The 22,517-nt window shown below is 49.4% G+C and overlaps 9 protein-coding genes across 9 annotated transcripts; 5 read left to right on the plus strand and 4 right to left on the minus strand.

Annotated features, from left to right (window-relative positions):
* Positions 1-256: 256 nt before the first annotated feature.
* Positions 257-1,114, plus strand: Aud_007413 (uncharacterized protein; the record flags this gene model as incomplete). Its single annotated transcript, XM_043292306.1, has 1 exon — positions 257-1,114. The coding sequence occupies one exon, from the start codon at positions 257-259 to the stop codon at positions 1,112-1,114; it is 858 nt and encodes a 285-aa protein (XP_043148241.1).
* Positions 1,115-1,354: 240 nt separating this feature from the next.
* Aud_007414 (2EXR domain-containing protein) lies at positions 1,355-1,948 on the minus strand (the record flags this gene model as incomplete). Its single annotated transcript, XM_043292307.1, has 1 exon — positions 1,355-1,948. The coding sequence occupies one exon, from the start codon at positions 1,946-1,948 to the stop codon at positions 1,355-1,357; it is 594 nt and encodes a 197-aa protein (XP_043148242.1).
* Positions 1,949-5,653: 3,705 nt separating this feature from the next.
* Positions 5,654-8,891, plus strand: Aud_007415 (uncharacterized protein; the record flags this gene model as incomplete). Its single annotated transcript, XM_043292308.1, has 6 exons — positions 5,654-5,790; positions 5,838-6,147; positions 6,200-6,365; positions 6,414-7,108; positions 7,160-7,637; positions 7,687-8,891. The coding sequence occupies 6 exons, from the start codon at positions 5,654-5,656 to the stop codon at positions 8,889-8,891; spliced, it is 2,991 nt and encodes a 996-aa protein (XP_043148243.1).
* Positions 8,892-10,053: 1,162 nt separating this feature from the next.
* On the minus strand, positions 10,054-10,779 carry Aud_007416 (uncharacterized protein; the record flags this gene model as incomplete). The annotated part of the gene is made up of 1 exon (XM_043292309.1): positions 10,054-10,779. One exon carries the CDS (start codon positions 10,777-10,779, stop codon positions 10,054-10,056), a length of 726 nt encoding a protein of 241 aa, XP_043148244.1.
* Positions 10,780-11,999: 1,220 nt separating this feature from the next.
* On the plus strand, positions 12,000-12,421 carry Aud_007417 (uncharacterized protein; the record flags this gene model as incomplete). Its single annotated transcript, XM_043292310.1, has 3 exons — positions 12,000-12,043; positions 12,094-12,151; positions 12,209-12,421. The coding sequence occupies 3 exons, from the start codon at positions 12,000-12,002 to the stop codon at positions 12,419-12,421; spliced, it is 315 nt and encodes a 104-aa protein (XP_043148245.1).
* A 3,812-nt stretch (positions 12,422-16,233) lies between these two features.
* Positions 16,234-17,571, plus strand: Aud_007418 (uncharacterized protein; the record flags this gene model as incomplete). The annotated part of the gene is made up of 4 exons (XM_043292311.1): positions 16,234-16,563; positions 16,645-17,027; positions 17,082-17,177; positions 17,247-17,571. The coding sequence occupies 4 exons, from the start codon at positions 16,234-16,236 to the stop codon at positions 17,569-17,571; spliced, it is 1,134 nt and encodes a 377-aa protein (XP_043148246.1).
* Positions 17,572-18,062: 491 nt separating this feature from the next.
* On the minus strand, positions 18,063-18,933 carry Aud_007419 (ankyrin repeat domain-containing protein; the record flags this gene model as incomplete). The annotated part of the gene is made up of 2 exons (XM_043292312.1): positions 18,063-18,552; positions 18,617-18,933. 2 exons carry the CDS (start codon positions 18,931-18,933, stop codon positions 18,063-18,065), a joined length of 807 nt encoding a protein of 268 aa, XP_043148247.1.
* A 1,030-nt stretch (positions 18,934-19,963) lies between these two features.
* On the plus strand, positions 19,964-20,943 carry Aud_007420 (SDR family oxidoreductase; the record flags this gene model as incomplete). Its single annotated transcript, XM_043292313.1, has 3 exons — positions 19,964-20,411; positions 20,480-20,826; positions 20,899-20,943. 3 exons carry the CDS (start codon positions 19,964-19,966, stop codon positions 20,941-20,943), a joined length of 840 nt encoding a protein of 279 aa, XP_043148248.1.
* A 271-nt stretch (positions 20,944-21,214) lies between these two features.
* Positions 21,215-22,416, minus strand: Aud_007421 (uncharacterized protein; the record flags this gene model as incomplete). Its single annotated transcript, XM_043292314.1, has 2 exons — positions 21,215-22,106; positions 22,163-22,416. The coding sequence occupies 2 exons, from the start codon at positions 22,414-22,416 to the stop codon at positions 21,215-21,217; spliced, it is 1,146 nt and encodes a 381-aa protein (XP_043148249.1).
* Between the last annotated feature and the right edge of the window lie 101 nt (positions 22,417-22,517).

A 22,517-nucleotide genomic window follows, 5' to 3' on the forward strand; every position in this document is an offset into this window, starting at 1 on the left:
ATGGCAAGTTGCTGAATGCCCCCCACAACACTTCGGCTCCGGCGTAGAGGTCTGCGTTGCAAAAAATAAAAATGAAATTAGATAAACAAATATATAAATAAATGAATAAAAAAAAATTAAAGTCGAGAAGAGAGAAAAAGAAAAAACAAGAAGGCATATCCATTTATCTTCGGTTCCTTCCTCTTGCCTTTGCTCAATTTTGCTCAGTATGCCGCTTTCTGCTGTCTATGTTAATCTGTGTTCCTGTTTGCTCGTTATGAAGACTTCATTCTTCCTCGCGCTTGCGTACATCGCCGCGAGTGTCTGGGCCGGAGGATATCAGGGATGTCTTGAGCGCGTGTTGTTCTTTCACGCCTACCAAATCGACGGGCTCAACGACCCCGAGGACCAAACCCTGGGCTTCAAATGTAAGAAATGGGACGACAAAATCGGAAGTTGTGTGAACAATGAGTGGGTAGCGTGCAGAGGCAGAGGCGGCGGCAGATGCAACTTCAATGAACTCATGGCCACCCTGGGGAAAACACGTCCCACTGACAAACTGGTCGCTCCCGAAGCAGATCAGGACACGACAAGGCCTAATATCCAAGAGACAGCTAAGAGGCTCTACACGAAGTACACGACCCCTCCCAACAAGAAAGTGACCAACTTCCCGCCCTACAAGGCCATGAAGGGCGCAAGCAGCAATTTCAACGCCTACACTTTGAAACTCGGCAATTTGGTCAAAGATGCATGGCTCCACAAGACCGACGCAAACAAGCACCTGTGGGAGGAGTTCGATGCCACTCTGGAGAAAATCAACATCGCGCGGGCGGGCGACCATGGTCCATTTCTCATCGAAGCGGCCGTAGCCAAGTTGGGGACGCCCAACGAGATGGATATCAAGTTGATGAATTTGGGGGACAACCCCATTTCGAATCCCACGACGCAATGGGAGACCGTTGACTGGAAGGCCACTGCTGATGCGGCCAAGGCCAAAGGCATCCCGAATGTTGACAAACTCATCAGAGACTTTCGGACTCAGTGGTATACAACCGATGGATCAGCGCGTGACCACTATGCGGTCTTTAAGACGTATAAACGGGTCGGAGACCTGATGCAGTCGTGCCGAAGGTAGTGAGGGACCGACCGCTGATCCTGTTGAAGCCAATGATACAGTATACGGAATACGGAAAAGGAGAGAAAGCTATGTATTGAGGTTACACTATGTACCTAATCTAGTGAGGAAAATCAATTGTGGGAAAGCTAGTGTGCAGTGAGTTCTGAGATTTAAGTATCTTCTTGAAACACCTGTTCTTAAATATTGAGCCACGGAATACAGCAAGTTCCACAAACTATAAGACAGGGGCTTGAATAATCATTCAGGATCAGACCAAGTCGCTATCCATTCATCCACCATCCTATCCAGGTCCTCACCAACCGCAATCTGCCCCGTCTCCTTGTCAATGAACCTCAGATTCTCTTTTGGACATGGCCAGGGACAATATTCCCAGGCATCTTGCCAGGCCAGCAGACCGTCTTCACAGATGACATGAATTTCCTCCAGATTAGAAAACTTTGCAAGCTCATGGGACTGAAAGTGGAAAAAGGATTCACCATTCTCGCGCTCAAAGGTAAGCCGGCGAAATAGTAGTTGTTCAGCAGGTTCAAATGTATCAAACCAAGTATGCCCAATTGAGATCATATCGATCTCAAAGTTGACCCAAACATACCGCGGCTCAACCCCCGTGGGAAAATTAAAGGCCTTCTGGTACAGCCCCTGATTTCGGGCTTCATGGCAGGCCTGAAGGACTGCAGGTACCGGTGTTGATGAGGTCACATGCAGAACCTTGCCCCATGACCCATGCTCTCTCTTTTCACCCACCTCAACAGTGCGCGGCTCGACTGTCAACTCCCAGATTCGAGCACGAAGCTCAAAGGGGAGATGGGGGAAACGGTGGAACGCGGCCATGCTGCGCTGTGCTAGCGATGGAACTTTTTCGGTGGGGCGGGTCAGCTGATGGCGTGCCTCTTGGCGTTTTGGAGGTCAAGAAATGCAACGTTAAAAGGAGGGAGCGACAGATAATTTTGACACGTTGACCAGGAGCGTTGGTGGAAGATGAGGAATTGACGCGGACATAACAAGGGATGGTGTTCTTTAGCGCCCCTTTCTAGCGTGTGCTCCTCCACCAGCGAGATGGCAAAGTGGGTGTAGGATAGGCAGTGCCTTCGACAGATAACATAAAAGTGGGCACAGAGGAGATAATCAGGCTATTTCTATAAGAGTGTGTGACTCCGTGAGGACTTGCAGGGTGTCATGGGCGGAAAACTGCAAGTCTGCAATCACTCGCGCAAAAAAGTGGGGAGAAATCGGGCAGATTTTGCCTCTGGACATGTCCAGGCTGTTGACAATGCGACATACTGAGACATAAGGGTCCAGTCTCTTAGCTGTATCCTCGGAATATATCCAACTGCATGTGCTTGTAGTAACCAAACGAAGACTTCAAAGTCCTACTACTGTTATTCTTAGTGTTCTGGATCCCTCCAGCCTGTTGAGCAAAGAGAACGGCGTGCTCCAACGAAAACCCACTAGTGTAAGGTCAAGAAAAACCATTGGATCGGGCAAAGTCACCATCGGCGGAAATGTTTTCTAATGGGTTGGCGCCTTTTTTCTATTGCTTTGTTATTAAATTTAAAAAAAGGGTTGAACTGTTCCCAAAACCATCTTCTCTCGTCCCTCCCCACCCGGAAGACAGTGCCTCGCCCGGTCTCTCCCCTCCCACAGCTCGGGGTTTTTTGAACCTTTGTTCGTCGCTTCCTCGATTCGTCCGTTTACTCTCTCTGCCGTGAATCCTACCTTATTCTCGCTTGTGTCGCTCGTCGGCCTGTGCTTCTGTGCCGGCGGCCGAAGTCTGGGGTTGTAAAGGGACCTAGCCGCGATCGGCGTCCTGTGTCGAGTGGTATAATAATGTCAAAGGTCTTACATGTGAGGAAAGAAAGCACTAGGGCATCACGCCGGAGCAATTCACCCAAACGAACCCTTCGGTCAGTCTCGACTGCGAGCTGTGGAGATCTTAATCCTACTACATTGTGACCCAGGAGAGACTGGACAATTCAAACAAGACACAAACCACTCTGGGCCTTTGTCCAACGGCGTGAACTGCTTCAGGCTGTTACTTTGATTGGCCCCAATCTGCTACCGCTTCTCCAGACGCGCGAGCAAGGAGGGAGGCGACCTCTCGTTGACGATCGCCGAGTGCGAGGATGCCTGCCACCTCGCGGCGTTGACGTTTGCAGGCGTCAAGGCTGGTAACGAGTGCTGGTGCAGCCCCTTCGCCGCTGGCGAGCACGCTCGTAACCAGTCCCCCTGTAACCTACCCTGAAGCGGTGGCAAGAATGAGGTCTTCGGCGGCAAGGAGTGCATCAATGTCTTTGAGCCGGTCAAGGCTGACGAAGATGAACCAGTGCACAAACCGACTACAATTTCTACGACTAGTAATACTACTAGTTCTACAACCGCTGGTACCAGTGGCGATAGTGGAAATCATGTTAACGACAGCCCTGCCAAGTCTAGGGCGACAAGGGACTTTGCGCTATTTTAAGTGCATTTTACTACCGACCTTGAGTCATCTGGGTATAGTCTCGGCAGCTCTATCTATGTGCAACAGCAGGAGTAGAATAGAATACCCGTATTGTGCCAGCCAACGAAGTCTAGACTGGCATGAATAGATGGTCGCAACCGAGGCACGCTGCATATAGATAAAAATCCAAATCCAGTCTTCTTGGACCAGCCTCCTAATTCGGTAAAATAACTTAGGTCAGACACGCTAATGTCGCCTTGAAAGGACGCATGGCACCGCTTCCATTGCTCCATAAAGTGCACGAGAGGACAGGCATCTTCCGTGATCTTCTCAACTGGCCCTCTTCTCGTCCAGAACCTGACCTATCAACCCTAGGAGGTCACGATAGTAGACAAATATGTGCTTGGGTAGACTGTAGCCAAGCAAACCTTTCGCTTATACAAGTTAGTATGCTTTGTTCAGGAAAAATTGTTTGTGAGTTTATCATAGAGGCCTAGCCTCGGAAAATAGTTATAGTTGAGATAGTGTGCTGACCAGTGGAGACTACAGTTCTAACGCCAAGTGCCAAGCCTCGGTGCCCAGGGGCCGGAGGATAAACATGCCCTGACTAGTATTGAACAGGTAGCAGCAGGGCAGTGTTGAGCTCGAGGCTAATGCTTAGGTTTGAAAAAGTCATGCTGCTAGTTTCGTCTTTTGTACTCCGTACCCTGTGCAAACTAGACCCCAAGCTCCAGCCCCAACCAGTACGGACAAACCCGCTGATCCACATCTATTTTCTTGGCTTCTCTTCCCTAATCTGGAGTAGTCTCCGATCGATGTAACAGTCTGCAAGGTACGGTTCTTGGCGATTATTTGGTTCAAGGCCATCTATCATTGTGATCCAAGTCTGTTATGCGCTATTAATTAAATTTAATAAATAGGATATTAACCTCCGGAGCCAAGCCACTATAAACAGGAGAAAATTTTTTTGCCTCAAGTCCTTGGCAACCTTTAAAGGTTGTACATCGCCGCAGTAGCATTATATTTACCTGTGCTTTCCTGGTCCATGCAGGTTTTAAGGCCATGCATGTGATTTGGACGGAGCATCATCCCTATACAGTCTGAAGTGAGAAACAAATGGCAACTTTTCTTATCACTAGGAACCTACTAGGCAATGTGGTTTCTTTTTTATTACTACTATTATTTTCATGCTTGTTTGCTCTGAGGAATAAGTGCCCATTAACCTCTTTCCAGTTAATCAAGCCTCCATTTGAGCCAGGGATGAATAGCTCTCAATCATTCAAGCACGCCTTGTGAGAGTTCACTAATTGGTTATCAGAAGATTTTGATGCATCAGGGAATATCCCTCAAGACGTTAGTAATGCCAGGAGACTCCGCATAAGAGATTGGTATCCCTAACATGAAGTAACCGAATATCTGAATAGGAATTCACGTCTTTGAGGTCGGTATAAGTTAGATACCTACATAGGGAGGAGCAAGGCAAGCCAAGGATCGCTTATCTTAGATCTTCAATAGTGTTGATCATAACGATAATAATCGAATTCAACAATACTAACTCTGAGAAACACAGGATAAAGAACTTTTGAGAAATAGCCCTGAGGCTCTACTGGGCACATGACCTCGCAGGATCAAATTATTCTTCTTTGCTGGATGTTCATAAAAGTGGACTATGATAATGGATAGACAGAGCTAAGCCATAGGGAGTGGCCTCCCATTCCAACAGAAAGCTTCATCCATGTGATTAAGTAGTAAATCACTACTTTGTACATGCTAGCTTTCATCATGGCGGGATATTAAAAAGCAAGCTTGTTCAGAAGCATGAGCTGATCAGTGGCTATCGGTGAATGAAGCCCCGAAAAGACTTGGCTTAGGGATTTGTGTGGGCAGAAGCTCTACTGGCTACTTCCCCGCAATTTCATTCGAGAAGTCCGGCCGTCGATCCCAGAAACCGCCCGCACTTCGTGATAATTAATGCCGAGATAACTGGGGTTACATCCCTCTTGCGGCCATAAATAACATGGAGCTCTTTAAACCACAAGAAGACAGAGCCCAGATTGGGATTGAAGACAGTCTGCAAGAACTGAGACCAAACTAACATGAGAGCCTTACATGTCGCACAAAGCGGCGCGGTAGCGTTGTATACGCTTCTTGCAACCATAGCAGTATCTGCCTCTGGCGTCGACCCTGGCTTTGTTAATCCGGATGTCATTTACCGTCCCAAGTTCCGCTACTGGTGTGTTTTTCACTACCCTCGGAATGTGAAGTACTGAGAAGAGGCAGGCTACCTGATGCAAGTGTCCCTGCCGACGTCGTCCAAAAGGATATCGCCCGTATCGCTGAAGCTGGGGCCGGTGGCATAGAACTGTTGCCCTTCTACTTGTATGGCCTTCCAACAGCACAGGGCATGAACACTACAACGCCCACAGACTGGAATGTATATGGGTTCGGCACACCTGCTTTCAACAATCTGTTCCAGGCTGCTCTGAATGGCTCGAAGGAAGGTAAGGTCCGTATGGACTTCGCGGTAGGCGCAAATCAAGGTCAGGGTGTCCCTGCGGTTCCAGGAACACCGGGGTTAGCAGTCCAACTAGTAAGTATTTCTTCATTCCAAGGATGGGCCACATATTAACGGCCAAGTCAAGCTTTTGGGAAACACATCCGTCCACGCCGGTCAACGTTATTCTTCCACAGTTCCGCCGCCAGCCGAATTGTCATCTGTGCTGCAGTCGGGCTTGACATTTATGCATCCTCTAGAGGATTTCGGCACGCCTAACCTGACTGCTGTCATTGCGTACCAAGTGCTTAACGGTAAACACCATGTAGAGAAATATTCTCCCATTATCTAACCCTGTGCAGTCTCTTCAAGCGGCGGTACCAACATCGTAGCGCTGGACCCGCTCTCATTTGTTGATCTGTCTGCCAAGGTGAAGGATGGTCTACTAGACTGGACTGCACCGTCGAGCAATTCAACTTGGCGTGTCTTCAGCTTCTGGGTCAAGCATACCAACCAACGCAGCTGCACAGGCGGTCGCGATGCGACCACTGTTATTGGTAATGGTTCTTGGACTGTCGACCATTTTGACGCCATGGGAGCGCGATTAATCACCGACTTTTGGGATCAGCATATTTTGAGTGACGAACAAACCTTGGCTTCTCTGCAGGAAGTGGGACAGTATGGTACGGTGAGCTCCTTTGTTCTTCATGAGAACGCCACTGATGACTTCGTAGCGTGGGAGGACAGCATGGAGATGCTCTCATCGTTATATTGGACACCGAGTCTATTGACCAGGTTTGAGCAGGACCGCAGGTACAGCGCTCTTCCATGTCTTCCAGCTCTTTTCAAGGAACAGAATAACTGGAATGCGATCCCGCTGCCATCGTACAATGAGATGTACACGCTTGGAAATCAGAAGGACAGTGCGTGTAATGCGGATTATCGTCGGACACTGAATGCTGGATATCAGGACTATATTGCCCATTTTAGTCAGTGGACGCACAGAATTGGGGTCCAGTATTCGAGTCAGCCAGCGTATAACCTGCCACTTGAAATGGTACGTCTCCTTCTCCTTTACTCACACTGAAATGGCTCTGATTCGTTTAAGTTGGGTGATATCCCTCTCTCCGATGCGCCAGAATGTGAGTCGCTAGGCTTTGGTGATAACGTCGATGTATATCGCCAATTCAGTGGGCCCGCTCATATCAGTAATCGCAACGTCGTCTCAAATGAAATGGGGGCAGTGAACAAGCCGGCCTATATGCTCACAATACCAGAGCTTCTATATTCCATCAAACGAGCCTGGTCCGGGGGTGTCAACATGGTCGTCCTGCACGGGTACACCTATTCTGGCAATTATCCTAATACGACATGGCCTGGGTATACGACCTTCGGCTATAGATTCACCGAGATGTGGAATCAAATCCAACCTGCTTGGATTCATATAAAGGACTACCTGGATTATATCGCACGGAATCAATTTGTATTGCAGCAGGGCCGTCCACAGGTCGATTTGGCGCTGTATCTGTACGAGACTCCGTGGACTGCCATAGACCTGCTTCCTTCGAACGATATAACTGCTGCTGGTAGGCTCTCATTGATGAGTTCTAAGATGGATCTGACATTGATTGACAGGCTACACTCACGATTACGTTGCGCCCGATAACCTCGTTTCACCACAGGTCGCTGTTCGAGCAAAAGTCCTAGCTCCAGACGGACCGAGATATAAGGCCCTGGTTTTTGCCTCGTCCGCATTTAACATATCTACCTTCAATGTTGTTCGGGAAGATGTGGCGGCACGAGTGGTAGAGTTTGCTCAAAAGGGGCTACCCGTGGTATTCGTTGGTGGCCTGCCGCAGGTGACATCAAATACTCAGGCCGGTCAAATTGTGGAGGACGGGTGGCGTAAGATACGAACCTTGCCATCCGTCCAGTTTGTCTCCTCGCTTGCAGACCTCCCTGGTGCGCTGAGTAAGGTAGGAGTCACGCCAGATGTTTTGCCAAACTGTACTACTGGTACACTGCGTGTGGTGAAGCGGTCCAGGCCTGAAGACGAGGTAGATTATGTCTTTCTGTATAACGATCAGATCGTCTCCACCTCATGCCAAATCAGCATCCGAGACAATGGAGCGAGAACGCCGCACCTTCTCAATGCATGGACTGGGGAGAAAAAGATGATCGGCTCATTCGAGAGAAGGTCCGCAGTGATCACGGTTTCTCTACAGTTCACGCCAAATGAGACGAGCATTCTAAGTCTCGAGAAGAGCGGCAGTAGTGACCCTACAAACTTGGCCATGCTCGCAAGCAGCAGTACATCAAGGCAATACAGCATAGCCAACCTGACACGCTGGGACCTGTCGATCGAAGACTTTCACGCTCCACGCCGCCGTTCTCAAGTCCAAACAGCCATCACATCGCACAACTTCTCCAACATCGCCCTCAGACCATGGAGCGCTATCTCTCCTGCTTTGATCAACGTGGGAGGCATCGGTCGATACACGACGAGCTTTACTGTACCGAATGTCCCTCGCATACAGGGCAAGCTATCACTAGGTCGGATCATTCACACTGTTCGCGTTTATATCGGAGGACGAAAGCTTCCTCCCATTGACCCAGTCAACCCAGTGATTGACATTTCCCCGTACATCAGTCCCAATCAGACATATAAAATTATGGTGGAAGTGACAACTCCATTATTCAATCGGATCAAGACAGATGCAAACCAAACTAAGATCGCTGGATCTATAGCGGGAGAGGTACAGCCGCTGTATGCTAGTACGCCGTATCAGAAGTACGGATTGATGGGGCCGGTGGTGATGACTTGGAGCATTAGCACATGAGTCACGCACGGCTAGGCGGTCGAAGAAATCTGAGTAGCACTCCAATGTTTGACTGGAAGCGTCATCACTTACGTTTGGCAATGTATATATGTACAATGCACAGCTAATCAAAGAGGTTAATACCATAGAACTCCGATTATCTGATCAATACATAGACCCTTGGGCTTTCACTTCACAACAAGAGCCCAGACTGCACATGAATGCCACCTTTGCACATTGCCGATCACTTGCACACTTGAATTATCGTCGGAACCCTGACGTTCTGCCCTAGTGGTAGATCATATAAGCTGCATCATGATGGCCAGGGAATTAATCGCTGGAGCTTGGGACTGTCCCAGGGCCGCTTAACACAGTGCTCCACTGCAGCTGTGGGCTGTTTAGCATAACCAATCTGGATTAAGGATGCGAATTCCTACCAAGCTTGACTATTCCATCTGACCCCAGGAGGATATTCGTGGAGGTTAAACACCGGTGCCCAAATCCAGCCTCGACCAAGTGGTATAAACCATTAAGGATCTGCGAACTATCAATAGAATCACTCACGCTTCGTTGGCATATCTTAAAACATAACTGAAGCCACCTGATGCTGACCTGAGTGGGGAACCATAAGATGCTCAAGAGTGAGAGGAAGGTCATTGGAGGAATGCGCCAAATGCCAATCTCTCCAAGATGTTGTGAGTAATCTAGTCTGTAGCAGAGTGCACAGGAACATCTGGAGTTGTTGCAGTGCTGGACATGTAACAGCATACGTCTTATATAATGAAAAGCATCTTATAGAGAAAGTTCAACTGGTAATATATGAGTATATGTCCCTTCCTCGTGAGATGCTCTGGGACAACCATATATACCTACATGTGGAAATGGTGGCACGTCCTGGATATCACAACCATACCCGGGATCTTCAGAGATATATTAGTTTGCGCAACAACTGATGACAACTTCTTCGGCGGCCAATCCAGACATGTCGGTCATATGCCTAACTCTAAAGCGTATATATCTAAGTAAGTCATTCAACTAATGACTAACATCACAGGTTCGAGAAATCAACATTCAATCCCATACCAGAAAGCTAACACATCGCCCAGACTCGACAGCTACCTTCGATCACATTCACATGTCTCCTACCTCTACCTCCTAGGAAGCGTCGCAACTAACAGAGAGCTTATTTGAGTTCACCCTCTCCAACACAGCGCTTGACTGGATAAGTATCACTCAGACAAGTCGTCACCACGCCCTTCACCCAGTTCAGCGTTGCATCATTATAGGTATAAGTCTCGTCGGTAAATGAATCTGCCTGGTAGTACTCAAACTGTCCGCTGCCAGGCGAGCCAGTGAAGACATAACCTCTTTTGCGGTGCGTCAAAGGATTGCTCACGATCGCTCCCCATTTGTTCTTCGGGATGGTCATGGTCACGGTGCCAGTGAGGGCGCTGGTTTTTGTGTACTGGTAATTCGTGGTCACGCCGACTTGGAGGAATTTCTCGACAGTCGCAGTGAAGGAGGTTCCGACCGAGATGCTGTTGGCGATCGTTTGGCCTGCTGCCATGGCGACGGTTGCGTCCGCTTGGTTGGCGTGGACGATGGTAGACATGGGGACGTCCCAGCCGAGAAATTCCTGATCGGGAAGTGGGATAATTATTTGGGGATCTCCCCGCTTCTGCAGGCCTTTGAAGTTGGCAGACTTGAGGGACCGCGGGAAGTCGTCGGTGGGAGTCTCGAGCAAGATGCCATTGAGGTGAGAGGCGAGGTCCGTTTTCTCGATGGTTTTGGTAGTCCCATCAGCGAGAAGCAGGATCGCCTTGTCGGTATCGACATGATCGGTGGGAAGAGCCGCAGCGAGAGCGCTACTGGCATACAAGGCTGTGAAGAGCATGAAAGGGAGATTCATTCTGTGTGTCTTAAAAGTTAACCTTTGTAGAACTTGGGACGAAGGTGTAAAGACAGAAAGTCAAAGACAGGAGGAAGAACCAGCCCATATAGCAAGAAGCCGAGGATTGTGATCTCAGATATGCGCCGTGCTAATGAATCCGTGTCCAAGTACATGCACGCCCAGATCCCCTACAAACACTGTGTATCACACACTGAATTGTATGTTCGGAGTTATTTAGGATTATCATGGTCAAGCTAGAGGTATTCCCCGAAGAATGGCCGACGACGCTCAATATTTGGTAAGGCCGAAGGATCAAACACTGACCCTTAATACACAAAATGGCTCGTCTGGGCGAACAGATTGGCCAACAATAAATCTCCATGAACACAGGGTGATCCCTTTTGAGTTCTGTCTAGAAGATCGTCTGTGGACCCTGTGCCTGTCAATCATCCTTATCAGAGAATATCATTGGATGTGATTCAGCCCAGAAAGACGCAACGGCCGCGGGCCGCAGATCTTTTCCAACGAGAGGAGAATAGAACTTGTCGGAAGTTTATTGACGAGCGAGTTCCGACCTCAGTGCGACCATATGACGTCCGAACGTCCGATATGTGGCATTCGCCAAGAGTGATGAGAGAGACCCACGGCTTCACGCCGAAACACAACCACAGGGAACTGGTAGTTGTTGTTCAATCTAGTGTAGCGCCGTTGTCGATCACCCATGGTGCCGTCCCGTTGTATGGTGCCGTTTGATTCCGATAGGATGATTGATTCGAGACATTCATTCCTTTCAACGGCCCAGGGCCGCAGGATCGGGACCAAGCCACTACTTGTCGTAGAATGAAACAGAGACCAGGCTGCAGGCCTCTACCACCTCTACCATGCATTGCCTACTTTGATACTTATTGGATAAAGGATGAAGTGCTTTGTCACGTCCTATCGGCCAAGGTTCTATCATACCATATGTCTCCATTATTAAACTTCTAGGCGAGATTGTCTCAGTGCTCGCTGAAGCCGTACGGGGAATCTTCGGGCTCATCAATTCATGCGGCTTTACCATCATGACGTCCAGAGGACATTGTCGAGGATTGTGCGCACCGTTGATGCTCCTGATTCTCTCCACCGGCCTTTAAGTACCTCCCGACTTTGCTGAGGAATGGAAGTCATAGAAGTCCATACAGTTCTCAGTCCTATACACTTCTTCACAAACTTTTTCTTGTCTGATATACCCGTCAACCATGAAGGTCTCTATCTCTCTCGTTGTTGCTACCCTCGCTGCTAGGTCAGTTGCGCCATATCCTTTGTGAGTGAGGCCATGCTAACAGCTAGAAGTGTTTTCGCGGACTTGCACTACACTGGTATCTGTGTTGACAATCCTGCCAAGGGTGTGGTACGTTGCATCTCGGTCTACTTTATTGTCTAGGAGAATTCAACTAACAATAGATAGACTGTTTATAACAAACAAGCAACTGAAAAGGCATGCGCGGCATATAAGAACCGCAACACAGGGGATGCACAATGGGATAAATGCCCGGACTGTACACTCAAGAGCGATCATGACATCCTGTTTTATTGCCAGACCGCGGGACAGCACATTGGGGGAGATGAGTTGGAATATTACTGCAAGCAGAACGGGGCGAGCAGCAGTGTAGCTTGGTGAAGGGAGCTGTCAGACAGTATTGCTTAATTACACTTATATTACAAATATCAGAGAATAGGAGAAGTCAATAAGATCAAAGAATAATAGGATGAAGAGCTGTATATAATGCCTCTTGTGAGTTACTCCTGACACCGCTGTGTTACAATCAGCTCCCCTTGCTTTCAGAACAGCTAGAAGTCATCATAGATTCGTTCAACTAGCTACAGGAGCACGGGAAACAGCCCAAACCGAGACCGTACAGTTGCAAACTGGGACCGGATGTAACACGACCACCGCCTCCGAGTCACCCTTCACCGAACCGCATGGTCCATCCCTCACTAAATAGCGTGGACCAGTCGACCGCAGTCTCATTGGAGTGGAACAGACCGAGTTTCTTGACTTCCAGCGACGCATCTGTCCCGGATTGACCAACACTGCGTCCACACTAACTCAAACATGGGCCAACGCCGACCGAACGATGGCACTTCATGTGAATCGATACATGCAATCAATGGCGGGAGTCTCGTCCAAATAAAGCCCACTGCCATTCCAATGGTACAAGCGTGAATTATCGTCAATGATCTTGCCCTAGTTATGCTAAAGAGAGCCAGCACGTGTCATAGTCACAGCCAGCAAATGAGAGTGAGTACCCGCAGATGCAGCATCCGTTCAATGAACGACTTCGGAGTCCGAATGTACGGCCACAGAGGAGGACTATATGGTTGGAGGCAGCTTTTGCAAACGTCCTCGGGGAAGATTATCCGGTTGTAACGCCGTATGGATACCTTCTAGTCGCGGAATACTGCTAAAGTTCAACGGAGCATTGGAGACCGAGTGGTGCTTCTGGGTATATCAACGGCTATGGTCACGCTGTTTGCTGCATTCGAGAATGTCAATCTTGCTCATCGTCGGCGCATGAATTGACTGGTTCTAGCACAACTGCAGAAGTAGGTTATTCAGCGTTCCACGTCTGATATCCTTACGATTGACGACCTGAATAGAGCGGTGTGTTGCGATGCCATATTCTCCACGATTTAAGACTTCTTGCTAACGTACCAAAGATCGATGCGTGCAATGAGTTCCTGCAAGGCTGTCGTGTTGAACGTAGTCAAGTCCGGTATCTCAACGCTGGCGCATCCGCTGAGAATTGGCTTACTGCCGTTCGGCCAAGGCACTTTGCCTGATACCAGGCGACACAGGATACTTGCGCGGACTGCGCTCCGCAGTTATTTGTGAACGCAATCAAGCCGGCCAGCGTATGTATGTACGGCGACGAGACTGACCCTGTCCATGATCTTTCCCGTTAGGAAGAAATCGAATCCCTTTCCCCTCATAGTCAAGACAGTGTAGAGTCCGTTGAAACTGACCATTGAGTACTCATCTGAGTCCCCTCCTTCCCCTGCTTACCGAGCAGAGTTACTACAGTAATGTTACGTTCAATGACATGATGATTACTGCTTCGTGCACTGGGGTTTTTGACAAATAATGGATCCTCAATGTATCCACTTAGTTAGGGCCGCTGATTAACTATTAGTAAGGACTACGGGCACATTCCCCGAAAGCTAAGGCACCAACCATGAGGTCGGACAGTCAATCATGAACAGCACACACTAGTAAGACAGCATTCATTCCGAATGTATTTACTGTGCATGGCGGCTAATGACAATGGCAGGTTCCAATATCCCAGGTCTATCTATCTTGTTGTCCATTACATGAATAAATAACGATTAGAGACGACCAGACTTAACTTCCCTGTCAGGTAGTGGATGCAAACTGGCAGGTACTGATCCTCAGCACCGCGGAGGTGGCTGCTCAAGGCTGAGGGAGCGCAGAGTCTGTCAGGCCGGGGCTCATTGCTGGCGAATAGGGGCACATGCACCTTTGGCTTTCCTCGTCCGCCTTTTGGACGCGTAGTCCCGTCTTCGCGGTATCACCCAGCTGACCAGGGGGAGGTTTTGGCGGTAATCTCTAGTAATCATATAAACAGGGTTCTTTCGTTGAGATATAATAGCGTAATTGCTCGAGGATTCTCAGTCAAAAATAGCCCCATTATGGAGCTTGGGCTGGTGAGGCAGTCTCCGGTCTCTTGTTTGGTCCTAGTGCCGTAGCGCCGATGATAGCCGACGATTAAAGTTGAATGAATGGAGAACGCTAAGCAAGATGAGGAGGAGATCATGCCATTATCACAGAAGGCTTTTTGCCAGGTATTCAGAGGGGAGATGTCTTGATGTATTCCCGCAGAATCCAGATTGGTTAGATGTAGAGGACTTTAGAACTGCAATAAAGCGCCCAGGAATCAAATATCTTGGTGTAGACCTTCCTTACTACTGCTGCTGCCCGGCATCTACGGAGTTACCATCAACGACTGGTCGAGGGACTCTTCCTAATGATCTCAGACGATCTATATCGGTTGTTGACTCCGAGAAATTTAACATTATGCGCCTTTTTTGTCTCATGCGCGCAATATATGATGGCCAGCTGGATAGCCTACCTATAGCGAATCATGCGGCTGGGAAGGCGGTAGGTCAATTGTATTTATACCAAGACGCAGCGGTCCACTGATCTGTTAATGTGACATTTAGGACCCCAAAATGAAATTTTTGCTAGTGCCTAGTGGTGTCAATTGATACCTGCCCTGGCCATGCACTTTCTCTCTTGGAGCAAGTGCAAGTGTTTTTCGTATCAGTTGATTGGACTGTTCGGCTGTTTCGAGCTCAGTGCTCTGAACTAGGGCAGACTAAAATTTTCTGTCAGTCAGTGAGCTGCTAGCGCATTCTTCCATTTCGCTGACACTCTTTTTGTAACTTTGGGTCCACTATCCACTCTCTCAGTTGGCAAATCATTAAGTTCTTTCCTTCTTCTTTTTACTGTCTTCTAATCGGTCGTGGAAGAATAACTTGGTAGGCAGGAGGCAGTTCAGGATTATAGAATGTCATACTAGAATGGGAGCTGCGGCACATAATTTGATAATGCCTTTTTTTTGTCCTGTACAGTAGGTATGCGACCTAACACAATGTATGAAGGCCCGTACACGCTGGAGGCCAAATATGAAATACAAGACCTTTGACCTTCGAGTTTTATAGCCTTGTTTTGAGCCTCCCTTCTACAGCTGAGGATGCAGATGAGCTAGTAGGCTTCCATTGTGGCAACCTGAGGCGCAAAAGTCAGGGGCTGGCCCGGTGTAGACTTCGAGCTAGAGTGATGTGCATTAAACCAAATTGACAAGGTTGGTTGAAACCAGCAAATGCAAAGCAAGTCATACCCTACCTTAAACTTTGTGTGGGGAAAGCCAGACTCCATCGGTACCTTCCGACCATTCAAGTATTGGTTAAAACTGAAACACCTCGTATTCAACCTACGCCTTGTTCTGTTGCCCCGCTACGTGCCGATCATTGTGAAAATATCCTACTTTGGCACCATAATGGGTGAAGGCTTGTCTCCCAACAAATACCGGACAGAGACACGGTCCACATAGAGGATGCTCCGGCTAAAAAAAGGGGAAATGCTTCTATGGTGATTCGTAGGTCAACAGATGCAATGGCGATTTAGCACGTTCCATTATAGGAGATCCACTACTTAGTTTCATTAGTGCTGGCTCGGATCCCTGACTGCCCCCGGATTTGAGCTCAACCGTGGTTTATTATACGCCACTCGAGTTTTTGGGACTCCAACCCCTAAAGGGGAAACAAGATCCAATGGGGTACAAAATGACTATTTTGCCCAATTCTGTCTTGACTAATGTCTTCTCACGAAATTGTTATCACACTCCTCCTACGGCAAATGTACATAGGGCAATAGCAACTGCAGCATCAAGGGAGCACTAACGGCAAAGCATGGCTGAAGACGCAAACATCGATCTGAGTACTGTCCCGGCCCTCGCGCCCCCTCCGGGACAGGTCAGCAATCTTAAGGATCCTTACTCTCTCCGACACTACATGTACATTACGGCTAGCCTGGGCCTGGGTCTGTCAACAGCCGCTGTTCTCCTGCGCGTCTTTATTAAAGCCCGAGTGATGCGATTCATGCAACTGGAGGAATACATTCTGATACTGTCTCAAATCGGATTTTATGTCTTCACAGGGTTGATGATACATGCAGTTCACCTGGGACAAGGAATCCACCAGTGGAACGTATCCGTAGCCCATGTACAGAAAGTCATTGAGGTCTGTGAGCATGAAACTGCTTTATGTTCTTTATATTTTCTTACAAGCTTCACACTAACTGATTGATCGCTTGACTTGCAGCTTGCGAATATCATTGAAATCATATACTGCCCCGTCATCTTAGGTGCCAAAGTTGCGATGCTTTTGCAAATGAGGCGAATGTTCGTGGTCAACAAAACGGGGAAGCTGTACTGGCTGCATGAGATCCTTCTGTGGACAAACGTCCCATGCTATCTTGCGCTGATGCTGAGCTTTGCTTTTGCCTGCGTCCCCCGCGAGAAGCTCTGGAACCCTAAACTGCCGGGACAATGCGTCTCATCCACTGCCATCCTCATTGCTTCTTCAACTCTGAATGTGCTTTCAGATTTAACCATGTTGTTGCTCCCTTTGGTGGTGGTCATGCGGCTTCAGCTCCCTCCCAGGAGTAAACTGATTCTGAACGTGGTATTTGGGACAGGCATCTTGTATGATCCGCACGCCTTGTCGGTTTAGTATTGACTGAGCTGACAAATGACCAGAACCTGCGTATCAAGCACATGCCGACTGGTGTATGGAGTCTACCTGACACGAACCGAAGATTTCACCTGGGGAATTGCCCCGATTGGGTTATGGGCGTGAGTGACATCAGTGATTCCTTTACGTATACAAATAGCTGTTCGCTAACGGTGGAACCGTCACCTCAGAATTGGCGAGATTTGTACTGTCATTCTCTCCGGCGCCATTCCACTGTTGCCAGGCTTTGTGAAATTTGTTCGGGGCCAGGGGAAGTCCCAGTCTGGGCCATCTTTGCCCAGATCAGGTTCCAGATGGCCTAGCCAGAATATGACGGGTTCAAAGGGACGACCTCTCCCCAGCGAGGATGGTGGAAAGCCGGACAACTATTACCCTTTGGATGCCACGAGTGAGGCACATGTCAGTGCAGCAGCCCTGTTAGCTCCAGAGAAGGACACCATCCCTTTAGGGATCATGAAGACTGTCCATGTGCAGACGGACTTTAGGAGTGTATGAATAGCAAATCGAATTTCCCCTTCTGTGACTAAAGCCAAGGCCATTTACTTCTCCGGGATCGATAATCGACTTGATACCAATTTCTCTGTCGTCCTCTGTTTGACAAGCCGTCACTTTCCGAAAGTAACATCGGACTGATTACGAACGGCTCTAACAGGTGTACAAGTCAAACGACTCCAAGACTCATTTTATATATAAGAACCGAGGAAGGCCGCATCGCGGGGCTCAGTAGTGCCTCTCTGACCTTGATGTTGAATGCGGTAATGGCATATCCACAAATCCATTTGCAGCAGAGCCCTTCGTTATGAATCTCTCCAGTACTGACCGCCTAATCCAGGTATATGATCCTGCAAGCATTATAAGATTGTAAGATCAGCTATGAGATGCCTGAGCTCTAGGATGCTGCCTAATTCATACTTCATGACCCCCAAAAGGACAAGCGGGTCTAACACATTACAGTTACAACTGATCATTGCACCATTTATACGTCCCTAGGTAGATACTGAACCATGGGCTTGCCAAGACTGAAGAAGACTAAGTATAGCCTGGCGTTCATGGGAATGACGCAAGGTTTCAGCTGCTTGCAAGGGGGTTTTACCACGGAATTGCGTGCCAGCTGATCGTGCTGTGGGATCTGCGCCTGCCTCTAGCAGAAGTTTAACAAGATTTGGCTTGTAAGAGTAGACAGCACGGTGCAGGGGAGTGCCCCATTCTGCAGAGGTCGTGTTAGGATCAAGACCCTTAGCTAGAAGAAATCTAGCCATGAGCTCTCCTTGACGCACGCGTGGACCTAGGGCGGTAAAGAGGAGATCTGATTCTAGCTTGGCCCCATGTGCGAGAAGCAGCTCAGGCAGGGATGTGTCTGCTTCATGGGTGCTCACAATGGCGCGGACGAGGGGGGTTATTCCCCTTTGGTTGGTAAGGTTGGGGTCAGCGCCTCGTAAGAGCAATTCACGAGCACATGCGGGATTATTTAGAAGGCTAAGGTATTACCAGGAGTTAGTCCTGGCACCGGATTACTTTGGCTAACAAGGCGGACACATACGATAGGAGAGGCTCGCCGTTAGAACACCTCGAGTTGGGATCAAGGCCATGGTCGAGGAAGTGGCGAACAACACTCGGGTGCTGCGGCACCTCATCCTCTCCAGGAAGAGCACCCACTGTCCAGGGAGACACACTAGCGCCAGCGTCGAAGAGCACAGCCACAACTTCATGGTGCGCCATTTGGGTCGCAAGAGCGAGTCCCTCGTTGAGGTCGTTGGCGGTTAGTCGTCCGCTGGCGAGGGCTTCCTGAGTCTTTGACAGCTCACCGGCGAAGCACGCGTCGAGAAAGGCGTCAAGAAAGACATCATCAGGCTCCATGGTGCACGTGAGATGGAGATTTGTGTGGTAAGTGGGTAGGTTGAGCTTCGGTGGCTCAATATTTTGACAGAAGATACTAGTTTACATGCATCGGGTAAGAGTCATCTGGCCAGCCTGGTGAGGTTTTAAAAAGCATCTTATTACATGCCCCGCCAAGAACCCTGAAAACACTGGTCCACTATGGGTCAGGAATAGTCAGGAATGGTCAGGAATGGTCAGGAATGGTCAGGAATGGTCAGGAATGGTCAGGAATTCCGCCGGCCTCCAATGTGGCTCATTAAACTCGTGCAGCATAATATAAGCGGGTCGGCCTCCTTTCAGGAGCGGTTGTGGATGGATGTTTATGAGTGCCACGGGTGACTGATAAGGCAGCCTATCGGAGATAAAGTATCTAGCTTACCTACTAGTCCGGTGCTGAATGATGATTAACTGAGAGTAGACTAGTATGTTCGGACATAATGTCCCTTTCACGTTGAGGTACTGTCTAGCCAAGTACAGTACCAAGTACTCCGTACATAGCACAGAAGCCTGGTGGGGAACAATCCCACGGTTAGCCTTATCGGGTAATCCCCGCAATCGTCGCAATGGACTAACCACGGTTGGCATGTGCCGCATGTCGATGTTGTCAGTCGAGGAGAAAGAATATCCGCGAACGAGATGAGACCAGTCTAATGATATTCTATGTCCGATGCCAGGCTGGCTGTGTTTGGAGAGCATGAGATCTCGGTCACCATCTCTTGCACCAATTGAGGCATCCTTTCGTTGACCTCGCGGTTTGGGACCGATGACGCTCAAAATGATGGTATTGTGAGGATAGTCGAGTGAAAGAACGTGAGCGGAGTTATCGCGGACATTAGGAAAGTTCCGAATTCGCCTGGCATCTATAAGAATAAAAAAGAAGCAGAGCAAGAAAAGGAAGAAAAACCCCCAAGTCGAATATTTTCTTTCCCACTCTCTTCTCCTACCCTCGTCTCCGTTGCATCTTTGATTCCCTCTTTCTCCCTTCTTCTCATCGATGATTTCGAGAACAATGCCCCGTTGCGCCCTCGTCACTGGCTGCAGCGCCGGTGGTATCGGCTCGGCCCTGGTGGAGGAACTCCAGGCCCAAGGTCTGAGGGTCTATGCGACCGCCCGCTCCCCAGCCAAGATGAACCATCTTGCTAAACTTCCCAACGTTACTCTTGTTACCCTCGACATTGTCGACCCGGCCAGCATTGCCGCTGCCGTCAATACCGTTCGACAGGATTTGTCTTTGCACGGTGACTCCCTCGACATCCTCATCAACAACGCCGGCCAATCCCTCGTCTATCCCGCGCTGGACACCTCGATCGACGAGGCCAAGCGTCTTTTTGATGTCAATTTCTGGGGTGTCCTCGCTGTCACCCAGGCTTTCATGCCGTTGCTGCAGGCTGCCGAGAATGGCAGTACCCTCGTGAATGTCTGCTCTATCTCGGGCTTCTTGTACGCCCCCTGGATGAGTAAGGCTTCTCTACCCGGGCCGGTGCGATAGAGGGGAAAACATTACCCGCTGATACGTTTGCACCAGGTGTCTACAACGCTTCAAAGGCCGCTCTGATGTCTTGGAGCGAGACTCTCCGGTTGGAAGTAGAGCCCTTTAATATCCGGGTTATCTCTCTAGTCACTGGCTCTGTCGCCACAAATGTCATGTCGCATTCGAGCCTGACCCTGCCCGAAAACTCTCTTTACCAAAAGGCGCTCCCGGAGATTCAGACACGCGGTGTCGGGATGGATGTCTCAAATAAGAGCGCGCCGGCAGACTTTGCTCGCGAGGTTGTTAAGGATATCCTGGGCGGAGCCTCAGGACCTGTGTGGCGTGGAGCTATGGCTTCCATGGTGAAGCTCATGTCCAAGTACATGCCAACAGGTATTTTAGTGAGCGCCACTGTGTTCTTCCATTTTTCATTCCTCTTCGACATGAATCGATTACTGATATGTGCCGCGTAGGACCGAGCAATGAAGGGGGGAACTGGGCTGGACAAGCTGCCTTGAATATCTTTCCAAGACTGGGGTGTGTTGAAAGAAAGCTCGTTTGGTGCCCATGCACGACAGAACCTACAATGCCCACCCCGCGCGAGATATCAGAACGGGACCTTTATAACAGAAGCAGAATCGTCGTATTCCCACCGTATTTTGCGTGCAAGTTGAGAATATCGTATGGTTGCCGACCGCCCATGTAGGGCCATGAATAATCTAGCTATATAAGAACGAACAATGAGCATTTCCAGAGCGGGAAGATTGGAACGTTGTAATGAGACGGACATTATTCAGAGCTGATAGACTGGGACATGGAAAGTGAGCCAGGGGATGAGACACAAATACCTGGGTCCATCGCCGGGCTATCCATATCATGATTCCCACGAGCCCGTGGTCCATTGCTTTTGCACTTCAAAGGATACCGGTAACTTAAATACTTCTCCGAATCCGCGACCACTGGCCGATTTGGATCGACTGTCCATTCGGTGACCAGAGGGTAGACGGAAGTGAGCTTCCGAAACAGGTTCTTAATATGTTGATCCACGCGTGCCATTCTGGCCTGCTGGTGAGCGCGGCGGGTGAGGGAGCTGATCATCTTCATGCGGGCTAGCAGGCTTCCCAATTCCGACAGCCGCCGTATCACTAGCATCCCTATCATGACCTCGTAGTCTCCTCGCTCGATCTTGAACTCGCCCAGGACCAACGGCTGCTTCTCCATCATGGCGACGGGGACGGGCGGGTCCCCCGGCCCGTTGGCTTCCCTCTGGGCGATAAAAGCATCAATCACCTCCCCGCACAGAATGGCCAATCGCTCCAGCACCATGGTGAGCACCATCATATTCTCCGACTTCCGTCGGCAGGCGTCGCAGTTGATCATCCGCTTGCACAGGAGGAGCATCTCTTGGTAGATCGAAAGGATAGAGTCGAGACTCTGCTCGCCAGGGCCCCCGTCATGATGGGGCGACTCCAATTCGTCCAGGAGGAAGACGGCCGAGTTCAGGCATGAGCTTGAAGTTTGCGCTTCCATAGCAATCTCGGAAGTATTCTCACTTGATCGGTTTGCGCGGGTGGAGGCAAGGATATGGGTCAACGGTGGAGTCGGAAGCAGATCCGGTGAAGTAAACCCATGGGCAATGGGCAGCAGCGGTGGCTGTACAGTATTTCCCGACCCAGGGTAACTGTCGTCCATCAGTGATTTTATCTCTGGAGCCCCGTTTCAGGACCGACAACCTACCCAGCAGTGAAGGGATCGGCGGGGAGGTGTGGATTCCCTGTCATCGGATAGTCGGAGTCCGGCATGCAGGTGGCGTCCCCTCCTGGAGACCAATCGAGGTAACTGGACCAGGTCAAGATTTGCTTCAACATCGGATCCAGCACCGAGTCCGAGTTCCCTTGGACCCGCTGCATTGCCTTGTCCTGCCCGATGTAATTCTCGTCTCCTCTAAGCGGTAGTAGTTCCATGGTCAATAGGGCCCTCACATCTCCCATGGCAGCTGGAATTACTCTGCCAGGGAATATGTTCTTTAGCCTCCTCTCTCACACCACAACCTGCGGAAGAAAAGCTGTTGTGTATCTTCTCTACAAGGTTA

Source organism: Aspergillus udagawae (genome assembly GCF_001078395.1).
Source record: "Aspergillus udagawae IFM 46973 DNA, scaffold_5, whole genome shotgun sequence".
NCBI classification, from domain to species: Eukaryota; Fungi; Ascomycota; class Eurotiomycetes; order Eurotiales; family Aspergillaceae; genus Aspergillus; species Aspergillus udagawae.